Raw genomic sequence first — 12,378 nt, 5'->3', positions numbered from 1 at the left:
AAGAAAACCAGTGGACCACCTAGAACAGGCATGTCAAACTCGCGACGTCACGTGACGTCGCGCGACGTCACGGAGCTTTTCCCCCATTGCCGGCAATGGGGTGGGCACGGTTTCATCGCCGGCAGTTTGGCACCCTTGACCTAGAATAAAAACTAAACTTTATTTCATCTATATTTAATTTTAATTCCAATAAGATCATAGTTATTTGTCTCAAGTCATACATTTAAGGATTTTCACAGGCTGTTATATCTGTTACAATCTATTACAGCTGCCAGAAAAGCCAATCACATCGTGAAGAGTTAGTACCACTTGAAATATTGCACCCAGTTTTGGTCGCCACAATATAAAAATGAAGTTGAGACTCTGGAAATAGTGCAGAGAAGAGCAACAAAGATGATTAGGGGACTGGAGGTTAAAACATATAAGGAATGGTTACAGGAACTGGGCATGGCTTAGTCTAGTGAAAAGAAGGACTAGAGGCAACATGATAGCAGTGTTCCAATATCTGAGGGGCTGCCACAATGAAGGGGGGGGTGTCAACCTATTCTCCATAGCACCAGAGAGCAGGACAAGAAGCAAAGGATGGAAACTAATCAAGGAGAGAAGCAACCTGGAACTAAGGAGAAATTTTCTGACAGAACAATTGACCAGTGGAACACTTTGTTTCCCAGAGTTCTTAATGTTCCATTGCTGGAGGTTTTCAGGTAAAGATTGAGCATTACTTTGCCCAGGATGGTATAAGGACTCCTGCCTTGGGCAGGCAGTTGGAATAGAAAATCTCCAAGGACCCGTCCAGCCCTATGATTCCACGTTTTTATGCTTCACTGTAATTTGAATCACTGCCTGCACTGTAAATGCAATGAAATGTAACAAAAATTGATTCAGTCCTGCCTAGCAACCAAAATAATTAGGCTTAAATCCTCTTCTCAATCCAAGGAATGTTCTCATGAGCAAATTATTAAGTGGATTAACTTTATTTATTGAGTGGAAATTAAAAAGAAATTGTAAAAAAGAGAGAATCTATATCATTTTGATAGGTGTATGCCTTTGTGTTATAGTCAGCTGCAGCATGCATAGGCTAATGTTTTAAAGAAGATACACAGAGCGGAAAATTACCGGTGAAGTGTAATTCACAGATTATTTTATTGTATATACTCATTAAAAGGATTATGAGTCAACCCCACATTGCATAGCTATTTATTTCCACTGGGCTAGCTCAGGAGAAATTCTGTGTTATTCATGGCTGTTGATAATTAGTGGGAAGAAAGTTTGCTATCAAGATTTCTACCTCTATTTCCATTATCTATACTGCTCAAAAAAATAAAGGGAACACAAGATAAGACATCCTACTATTAAATACAGTACATTGTGTTGTTTAAGTGTTCCCTTTATTTTTTTGAGCAGTATATTTTCCCATGATCAATCTCTCCAAGGTAATCACATCTTGGAAAGTCTGATGTCATAGGCTACCATGTTGAAGTTATCCCAAGCCATTATTTTCTTCTCTGTAGGGTTGTAGTCTACCATGCTGCTGTATCTGTAACGGTTCTCAAAGCGGATCTTCAGTGGTGCAGTGTGACCTGTACTTGTGCGGTAGATGAAATTCACAGTGGCCTCAGGGGATGAGTAGCTACTAATGGTATACAAGGAGCCACAGATCATGAAGGAGTTAGCCACAGACTGCTTGTGAATATTGGTCTTCCATGTCTGTGAAATCTCCAAAGTTTCTGGATCCAGTTTGGAAAGCACAATAGCTCCCTTGGTATTTTCAGTGCTATAAATCACCCACAATCCAATCTCATCAACTGCGAGATCAATATCTGTATATCCACCCCAGGAGTAGGGGAATTGTCCATGATAGCCAGCATTGGGCAACTCCTTTTCAACTGCAATGACTTCATTCTTTAGGTCATATTTCACCAGCATTCTAGACTTGTGTCTCTGAAAATAGAGGAAACCTTGATAAACAACAGCCCCAGTGCTCTCCATGGATCTGGGCAACACATGCACTTTGGAAGGATAGCCTTTCACAAACTTATCCATATCATCATATTCAAAGACATGGCGGACATCTGCGCTGACGGTGTCAGCTCTCCAAATTGTTTCGTTGCTATATGGAGACACAGGTTGTGGGTCCTTCATCCACACGCCATACTTTCCTGTAATGGTGTCAGCCCTGTAAAAGGTCACTGGTGCGCCAACCCAAACTAGCGTTCCACAACCTAATTCAGGAAATAAACAAGGCAGTTAATCTCTCCAGCTAAGAAATATGTAGCTATAAACTATTATTTTAAAATTTGGGGATCTCTAGACCAGGGGTGTCAAACTCAATTTCATTGAGGGCCGCATCAGCATTGCGGTTGCCCTCAGGCGGCCGGGTGGGTATGGCCAGGGTGGGCGTGGCCTACTGGGTGGGCATGGCTAGAGTGCGTATAGCCTACTGGGTGGGCGTGGCCAGCTCTACATCGTTCGCATCAAGGGTGCCTATGGGGGCCTGGGCAGGAGTGGGACAGATCTGAGGGTCTCTGGCAGAAGGAGGGTCTCTGGGCCAGGGCCAAGGCAGTGGGGGCCATTCCCTCACTGTTTCCAGGATGGCTTTGCAGACCACATGAAACCACTTCGCGGGCCGGATCCGGTCCCCGGGCCTTGTGTTTGACATGTCTGCACTAGACCTACAAATCCTCTCAAAAAAATGGTGATCGGATGGTTTTGCCAATATCAATTAATATACATGATATTACAAGGAGATTGGTTCGATGACCCAAAAACAAGGACATGGAAGATGATTTGGTAAAGGAAAAAGCTAAAATAAGACTCAAGAAGAATGGAGTTTGAACCATCTTATTGAAATATGAAACAAAATGTACTTAAATAGATAAGATGTGTATGTTGAACCCAAGAGATTGTTATGAACTGAGATAAAGAAAAAAATTTGGTCATTAAAACTTAGCAGTATAAATACTAATAGCTAATTTGAATATTGATATGTGCATAAGGGTCATGTAAAGATGAATAATGTAGGTAAGCTAAAAACTTATTGTTAAGTAATAAATAGGTCTATATGGAATGTTAAAAATGAAAATTATCAGTTTAAACAAGAGATAGCAGATATAAAGAGGAAGAAGCATTAAATATTGAAATAAAAAGAAATTTTGATTACTACTTAAAAAAGAACAACTGAAAATTAGCAAAAAGGAAGGATATCATATTGTATCCTTAACTTGTTGACATAGAGGGTGAGAAGTTAAGTAAACGGGATGTGTATTTTGAATATTAGATTTTGTGAGGAATGTGTGATAGATGAATTGGGGGTATACGGTACTAAAAATCTTGGGAATGATAAATATCAAACGTTAAATCTAAATGTTAGTGGAAATTAAAATTGAAAAATCTATTAGGTCATTGATTGTCTAAAAGATTGTATGTTAAAACAATTAGAATATGTGTAAACTAAAAACTATGGCTATATGTAAGAAAGTTATTTTCTATGTGATGGATAGGATAAAACTTGTCTTTTAATTTACAAATAGATGGTATATATGAAGGGAAAAAGAGAGGAAATATTTATGGTAGCAATTTGAAATCTGTACTAATGATATCTGTATGTAATTGAAATACTACTACCCAGCCACCACGTTGCTTTTCAAATATGTGAATGTAATATCAGAAAATCAATAACATTTGTATTAAAATAATAACAATCAGTTTATTAAATTTGACATCTTTAAGATGTACAAACTTTTTCTGTCTTTGTAGCATTGTTAATATCTTTTAACAATTTCTTTTTATCATCTTTTTGAGAAATATTTGTCATAGTCTGAATTTATGAAATTTTACAGGATCCAAGCAGTGGTCCTCTCTGCCTTCCTCTGATTTTTCCAGGAGGGCAAATCTATTAGGGAGAGAAAGGTAGAATAGCTGCCAAATCAGAAGTGCTGTTTGTATGATGCACTACAGGTAATAATAATAATAATTTAATTTCTATACCGCCCTTCTCCCGAAGGACTCAGGGCGGTGTACAGGGCAATACAATAAAATACAATATACAAAAGTTAAAAAATATTAAATACTACAGCCCAATTCAATAAGTTAATACAATAATATTAAAATACCCCTAAACCCATCAGACCAGGCTGGCTTGTTCAAATAAATATGTTTTTAGGTCACGTCGGAAGGAGCGAAGGTCGGGAGTCATCCGGAGCTCAACCGGAAGATGGTTCCATAAATCCGGCCCGCCCACAGAGAACGCCCTCCCCCTGGGCGCCGCCAGTCGACACTCTTTGACCGACGGCATCCTAAGGAGGCCCTCTCTGTGGGAGTGCACTGGACGAAGGGAAGTTGATGCCGGCCACAGGTGCTCCCGTAAGTAACCCGGACCCATGCCATTTAGGGCATTATAGGTCATAACCAGCACCTTGAATCTTAGGTAGCTATGCAGCTGTTTTAAAGGTGAGTAAGATGACTTCTGAGTATCAATTGGAAAAATGATGGAATGAGGGCTGTTCCACTAGTGCCCTGATTGCAAACTTTCTAATTAGTCACTACTGGAAAAAGGAATGTGGATTAAATTAATTCAGGCTACTCAATTAAAATATCTTTGCAACTAAAATTGTTAAATAGCCCAAGGTATTCAAAAGAAAAGTAGAAGCAGCAGTTGAGGCTTTCTACTCCAAAATGTTTCACTAATAGACACCAGATCCCAATTCCATATTTCATCATTCTTTTTTTTTTCCCAACATCTGGCCTTTTAAAATCCAGTGGGCCTGGACTAAGCAAAGCTGGAGATCTTTAGCTTTTTCACCATTGCTTTATAAATAAGAGATAACATAAATGCCAAAGAAAATGGCTTACCATAAAGATCTTCACAGGTTTTGTTCTTGTTAGCATAATAAACAATGTGACATGCTATTTTTTTTCTGGCAGTTTCAAGACAACTTTTACAGCTGTAGAAGTAGTAACATATATATATATATATTTCTTTTCTTACTTGCTTTTGAATCATGAGATTTCTCCATGCTTCTCCAGCTAATTACATACTTTCTGGAGTTTATCACATCCTGATCTGCTGTTACTTTCACTCTTTGAGCTTTTCCCATAAATGCAGGTAGATCAAAACCAGATCATGTGGCTGGACATGTAGCGTAAGAAAGCGATTAACGGATTCTTAAAACTTATTACCTTATTGTATATCAGTCAGAATAGAACAATAGAGAAGTTAGAGATCCAATATTTACCTAGGTTTTTAGAGGTTTTTTTCCCCCCTTCTCCCTCGCTCCTTGTTAAAACAATTCTATCTTTAAATAACTACACGGTGCAGACCCTGGCACTCGGAAACTCAAAAATCCTCTTCTTTATTGGTAAAAATGATGTATATCGTTTTCACGGATAAATTTTCATAGGTTTTCTTTCTTATTTTCATAACATTTTTCCCCCCGCTTGTTTGCTTTCTCTTTTCTTTAAAAATGAATCATTAAAAATGAATAATTTATAATTGCACATTATAGATTTTTAAGAGCACATTTCTTAGCTGGAGAGCCATTTACCTTCCTGAGAGCTGTGAAGGAACTCACTGCTGCCTTCTCTGGTCTGAGGACAATGGCCGACTCTCAGCTGAGCCACCTCAATGCTTTTCGCTAGCCTTCTCTCAAGCGCATTCTTTTCTTCTGCCAGCCGTTTCTTCTCTGCTTCCAAAGCCGACTTGTCTTGAAGGAGTTCGTTTATGGTAGATTCCAGCCTGCTGATTTGGATGTCCCTCTGGGCTTGTTCCCTCTTCAGATTCTCTACCTCCCTTTGAAGCGAGCCAACTGTAGATATAGAAGTCCTCCTAACTTGGCTTCCATGTAGCTGATTCACCTGGTTCTCCAGAAGGCCGAGACGAGTTTGAGTTGATTCTAGTTCCAGCTGCTGAGCTTTGCTTTCCCGCTGGAGATCTTGAATGCTTATCAATACCTCACTTAAGCTGTCTTCATGTTTACTGGGTACTGCGAAGGAATAAATGCATCTTCCATCCTGGTTATTGTTTTTGTGAAAATGGACGTAACTCCCCAATGCTCCCCATGCCATCCAGACTGAAATCAGCCATGTCGCCAGCATCTCCGTGATTTCACACCAGCCTGTCTCTTTTAAAGTGAAGCAAGTTCTTTGAGAAACAGAACATGGATAAATTCATGCAATGCTGGCAGACCACAATTTTGTAGGGTTGGGAGTTAAGGGAGGTGCAGTAGAGGTTGGCTAGAAGAAGCAGAAGCAGAAGCAGAAGCACTTACCAAATATTTTACAAATTTTAAAACTCTCTGTTGTGTCAGTAGCTTATTTGCAAAAGGTTTCTTTGAAGCGGGAAGCCCGGTAGCAATTATTGGTTAATGTTGTAACGGCGGGAAAGTCCGGGCTGGGGATTGGATACAGTTCAAACGGCCCGAGTATATAAGCCGGAGTTATTCTGATAGTTGACAGTTGACATATGTGTATTAATAAACGTTCTTACTGTTAAACCTCACTGAGTCATTCGTCTGTCTGAACCTAACAAGTGGCGACGAAGGTGGGATCGACGGTGGACTAGTGAAGGATCGGCGACAATCAGCTGAGCGTAAGGCGGTAAAATTTAAAAATACACAGTCAACCGCTAGCGGCCGCGGCGGAATTAACAAACCTCCGAATGGCGCAACTTGGCTCTTTGAAAGAATTTGATCCAAACTACCCAGAGGACTGGGAAGAATATGTTGGACAGGTCGAAGGGTTTTTGCTCGTTAACGGCATAACCGACGACCGGAAGAAGGCTGCTGCCTTATTGACCATCAGTGGCACACCCGTGTACCGGGTTGCCGTTGGACTCTGTCAACCTATGCCGGTATCTAGCGTCTCGTACGCTGACTTACTAGCCAAATTAAAAGTACATTTTACGCCGAAAAGATCAGAACTCTATTGGAGGCGCATTTTCGAAAAACGCAATCAAAGACCGGGCGAGTCAATCACGAAATTCGTCGCTGCGGTCAGAGAAGCAGCATTACGCTGTAAATATGACAATCTTGAAATTAGGATTCGGGATAGAGTTGTGCTGGGCTTGCGTGATGAACAGTTACAAAATCGTATTATCACTAAGCCCACCGGCGATCTACAAGAAGTCCTTGACGAACTTTTAACTTATGAATCTACTGGAAGTCGCGACACCCCCCCCCCCCCGCAATAGCATGGCTGCTTCAGCCGAAATAAATCTAGAAAGCCGTGTGGACAGTGGGGAGGTGGATCAACAATGGGAAGCCAACATAGCCGAAGTCACCCGAAGATTTGGGAAAATGGCGGCAAGACCCTCTCGCAGCGAAGGACCAGAACCGGGACGCCGATTTCAAACAACAGCACCGCAACGACAACCAAGAGACAACCCGACCAGACCGCGCGACAGTGACACCAGATGTGGAAGCTGCGGGGGCAACCACCCCAGAACAACATGTAGATTCCGCTCTGCTAAGTGCAGAATGTGCGGAAAGACCGGCCACATTCAGGCCATTTGCCGGGGTCGTCCTCGCGACAATCGTCTTCACGAAATCGACGTTTGGGCCGAAGGTAAGGTAACCCCCTACTATAGTGGCAAGGAGACCCCCAGACCTTTGGCACATTACCCCAACCGCGGGGAGGTGGCGCGAGTCAACCACATTGGAAAGCCAAAAATAAACCATCTTCTGAGGCCAAAATTAAAAATCGTAGTCCATCTGCAAGGAATCCCTTGCAAAATGGAAGTCGATTCTGGGGCCTCAGTATCAATAATTTCCAGTGAGACGCTTAAATATATTGAATTTAAAAGTGGCCGAAAAATTCCACTTAGTTCAACTAAAATTCAATTAGCTGATTTTCAAAAAAACCCAATAAATATTAAAGGGAAGGTCACCCTTAAAGTTAATTATAAAGGGTTTAATGGCTTCTTAGACTTATTAGTCACCGAAGGCCATAAAACTAGTTTAATTGGTCTTAATTGGTTCCCAGCCCTGGGAATTTGGGTCGGGGGAATAAATACCATTAATAATAATAAGACCCTCAAATCTGTCTGCGATGAATTCGCAGACGTATTTGATGGGTCTTTAGGTAAATATAAAGGGCCCCCAATTAATTTTAATCTAGACCCGGCAGTTAAACCCATTAGGCTTAAGGCCCGACGGGTGCCTTTCGCCCTGAAGCAAAAAATCGAGGCCGAGCTCGATAAGCTTGTAGGCCAAGGCGTATTAGAACCGGTCGAGGGTGGCTTGTGGGAAACACCAATCGTCACACCCCTAAAACCCAATGGGGATGTGAGGATTTGTGCTGATTACAAAGCCACCCTGAACTTAGGAATGAAAAAGCATGCTTACCCGGTCCCGACAGTGAAACAGGTCCTCGCGATGATCCAGGACGGCGCCAACTTTGCCAAGCTCGACTTGGCGCAGGCGTATTTGCAACTCACTGTTTCCAGGGAAGCTGCTGAAGCTCAAACTATTGTTACCCACAAGGGGGCATTCCGAGTCCACAGATTGCAATTTGGTATTGCAGCAGCTCCAGGCATCTTCCAGGAGGTGATGGAGAGGACTTTAAAGGGCATACCTGGTGTATGCCCTTACTTTGATGATGTCTTGATTGCTGGAAGAACTGAAGAAATTTTAGCTGAGCGTCTGGAACAGGTACTGGGGAAATTTAGAGAGGCTGGACTCAAATTAAAAAAGGAAAAATGCTGTATTGGAGTTAAATCCACTGAATTCTTAGGGTTTAGAATAGATGAAAAGGGAATACACCCTACAGCTGAAAAAATTAAAGCAATTAAATTAGCCCCTGAACCTAAAAACAAGGCTGAATTACAAGCCTTTTTAGGATTAGTCAATTTCTATCACACATTCTTGCCACATAAAGCTTCCATCGCTGAACCATTACACAGACTATTAGATAGAAAAACCCCATGGCAGTGGCAAGAAAAACATAGAATCAGTTTTCAAACCTTAAAAGATATTCTATCTAGCCAATCCACGGTTACACATTTTATTGAGAACAAACCGATCTATTTAGCTTGTGATGCTTCACCTTATGGTGTGGGGGCTGTCATCAGCCACATGGATAGTCAGGGCAATCAAAAGCCAATTGCATACTATTCCAGGATGCTTACCAAAGCTGAACGGAATTATACACAGATTGATAGAGAAGCATTAGCTATCGTGGCAGGAGTAAAAAAGTTCCATGATTACCTTTATGGTAGGAACTTTACCATATTCACTGACCACAAACCATTACTGGGACTGTTTACCACTGATAAACAGACACCCCAAATAATGTCTCCCAGTATGCTGAGGTGGTCAATTTTCCTCTCTGCATATTCATTTTCCTTGCAACATAGACCTGGTAAAGAAATGGGTCATGCGGATGCTCTTAGCAGACTACCTTTAACTAACACTGATGGTGACCCTGCGCCGGTTGGACAAATTCTGTCACTACACGAAATACCTGAATGCCCCTTAACAGCTAGAGAAATAGCTGAGGCCACTAAAAAAGACCGTATTCTCAATAGGATTATGACCTGGGTACTAGGTGGATGGCCAAGTAAAAACCCGGACCCTAACTACATTCCATATTTTAGAAGGAAAGATGAATTATCATCTCACTTGGGTTGTATATTGTGGGGTAACCGAGTTGTTATTCCTGAACTTCGCAGGAATACTGTTATAACTGAATTACATGAAGGTCACCCAGGGATTGTCCGCATGAAGGCATTAGCCAGAAGTCATTTGTGGTGGCCGGGGTTAGATAAGGCAATAGAAGAGTGTGTTTCAGGGTGTTATCAGTGTCAGCGCTCTAGGCCTGAACAGGCACACGCGCACACACATAAGTGGGAAATGGCCAGGAATCCATGGTCTCGGATTCACATTGATTTTGTGGGGCCATTTCAAGGCCTAACCTTCCTAGTTGTGGTGGACAGCTTCTCCCGGTGGTTGGAGGTTGTGCCTGTTACTTCTATGTCATCTGCTAGAACAATACAGGTTTTGAGGGGCCTCTTTGCCACTCATGGGTTACCTGATGTGATTGTATCTGATAATGGGCCCCAATTCACCTCTGCTGAATTTCAGGATTTCCTCAAGGCCAACTCGATTAGACACGCAACATCGGCACCCTTCCACCCTTCCACCAACAGCTTGGCTGAACGCAACTTTAGAACCACTAAAGACGCCCTGAAGCGAATCATCCGAGGCGACTGGCACCAAAGACTTGCAGACTTTTTGCTGACTCAACACACAACCCCTTGCACGGCTACCGGGAAAAGCCCTGCGGAAATGAGGTGGGGCAGACGGCTAACCACTAAACTGGACAGGTTACACCCTGACAGACTACCCTCAAGTGCAGAACCTGACATCCCAAACAGGTCCCTCAACATTGGAGACTTAGTTTGGGCCAGAAACTATGGACCGGGGGACAAATAGGTTCCAGGGGTAGTCACTGACATAATGGGGCCATTGTCTTACACCATTGAGGGGGAAGGGAATAGAGTAAGCAAAAGACATATTGATCAATTAAGGAAGAGGGTTCCCGAAAGTGTGTCAGTCAATGGGGGTCAAATCGAACACAGGGGTGATACTGCATCTTGGCTTAACCAACATGATTCTTCAGTTAGCGGGGGGGAAGTGGAAACTCAACCCAGGTTAGCTGTAGCAACTCCACAGCATAGTCAAATCGATTGGGAGTTGTTTACTATGGAAAGGCCAGCAGTACCTGTACAACAACAACAGCAACATCAACAACAACAACAACAACAGCCACAACAGCAACAACAATCAGCTATTAGAGAATCTTCAGAGCCAGTGACCCAAAATTCTAGGCCCATAACAATCAGCCAGTCTGTTAACAATGATGTAAGTTGCAAGTCCAATAGATACCCATCAAGGGTCCATAAGCCACCAAAATACTTGAGAGATTACGTCAACAAATAACATCAACTGGGGGGGAAGGGGTGTTGTGTCAGTAGCTTATTTGCAAAAGGTTTCTTTGAAGCGGGAAGCCCGGTTGCAATTATTGGTTAATGTTGTAACGGCGGGAAAGTCCGGGCTGGGGATTGGATACAGTTCAAACGGCCCGAGTATATAAGCCGGAGTTATTCTGACAGTTGACAGTTGACATATGTGTATTAATAAACGTTCTTACTGTTAAACCTCACTGAGTCATTCGTCTGTCTGAACCTAACACTCTCTTAAAGGAATAACATTTTTTCTTAGAAAATATAACAAGACAACCTGCCAATGTTTGGCTTTTAGAGGCAGATCTGAAGCTTTAAAGATCTATAAAGTCAACAGCGTACGTGTTTGTGGATGCATATATGAGAAAAGAAATGGCTGAGAACTATTCTTTGGAAGTTTTAAGAGTTACTCTACAGCAGTGGCCCCCAACCTTTTGGGCACCAGGGACCGGTTCCATAGAGAGAGGTTTTTCCGCGGACTGGAGGGAGCATGGTTTCGCACGCTGCCTGCATCCATGGATGGGGCTTCGCTTGTTTGCGCAGACCATTTTCTGTCATGCTGCAGCCTGGTGCCAGTCGATGGAAAAGGGGCTGGGGATCCCTGCTCTGCAGTATTTAATATTCACCATTTAAAAAGAACTCTCTGTTTTGTAAGTTGATATAACATCACAAATACATACATTTCGGGTATTTTATAAATTCATTTTATTATAAAAACAGATGCATGCATCAAAATAGATGGGGTTCTTTTAAGAGAACCACTTAGCAGATTCCCACCCTGACTAGAAAAATGATGACACCGTGATTCATTCTTTCTCTTGTAGTCTTCCTTGCTTCCAAAACTTTCCTTTGGAAGATCTGCTTTAACAAGGTGAATTGGACTTGGCAAAAGTGATCTCTCCGCCAGGTTTTTTCAACAGGATTCTAGCATATTCAGAATGGCCTCTCAGAATTCTCTCATCACTTCATTTAGGGCAGGGGTGTCAAACTCAATTTCATTGAGGGCCACATCAGCATTGTGGTTGCCCTCAAGGGGCTGGGTGGGTGTGGCCTGGGTGGGCATGGCCTACTGGGTGGGCGTGGCTAAAGTGTGTATGGCCTACTGGGTGGGCGTGGCCAGCTCTACATCATTCGCATCAAGGGTGCCTATGGGGGCCTGGGCAGGAGTGGGACAGATCTGAGGGTCTCTGGCAGGAGGAGGGTCTCTGGGCCAGGGCCAAGGCAGTGGGGGCCGTTCCCTCACTGTTTCCAGGATGGCTTCGCGGGCCACATGAAACCACTTCGCGGGCCGGATCCGGCCCCCGGGCCTTGTGTTTGACATGTCTGATTTAGGGTGAGCTCACATAGTAAATGGCATCATAAAGTAGTCAACCTCATTTTAGCTTAGCCTGGTATGTGAACTCAGCCTCTGCAGTTGGTTT

At 42.6% G+C, this 12,378-nt stretch overlaps 1 protein-coding gene across 2 annotated transcripts in view; it reads right to left on the bottom strand.

Moving 5' to 3' along the window:
• Nucleotides 1-1,112: 1,112 nt before the first annotated feature.
• MYOC (myocilin) overlaps nt 1,113-12,378 on the bottom strand; it is an 18,243-nt gene continuing 6,977 nt past the window's right edge. The window contains exons 1-3 of one of the 2 annotated variants that reach the window (XM_083361164.1): nt 11,188-11,920; nt 5,544-6,291; nt 1,113-2,222 (exon numbers count right to left, since the gene is read on the bottom strand). In XM_083361164.1, the coding sequence (XP_083217290.1) occupies nt 1,438-2,222; nt 5,544-6,093 (1,335 nt within the window). In that variant the 5' untranslated portion in view covers nt 6,094-6,291; nt 11,188-11,920 and the 3' untranslated portion in view covers nt 1,113-1,437. Of the gene's footprint in view, nt 2,223-5,543; nt 6,292-11,187; nt 11,921-12,378 lie in introns of those variants that run through there. The other variant, XM_083361165.1, reaches the window with a different exon arrangement.

The sequence above is a fragment of the Vipera ursinii genome, assembly GCF_947247035.1.
Source record: "Vipera ursinii genome assembly, chromosome: 3".
In the NCBI taxonomy this organism is placed as follows: domain Eukaryota; kingdom Metazoa; phylum Chordata; class Lepidosauria; order Squamata; family Viperidae; genus Vipera; species Vipera ursinii.
The sequence above is the reverse complement of the archived record's forward strand: the minus strand, read 5'-3'. Positions and strand labels throughout refer to the sequence as shown.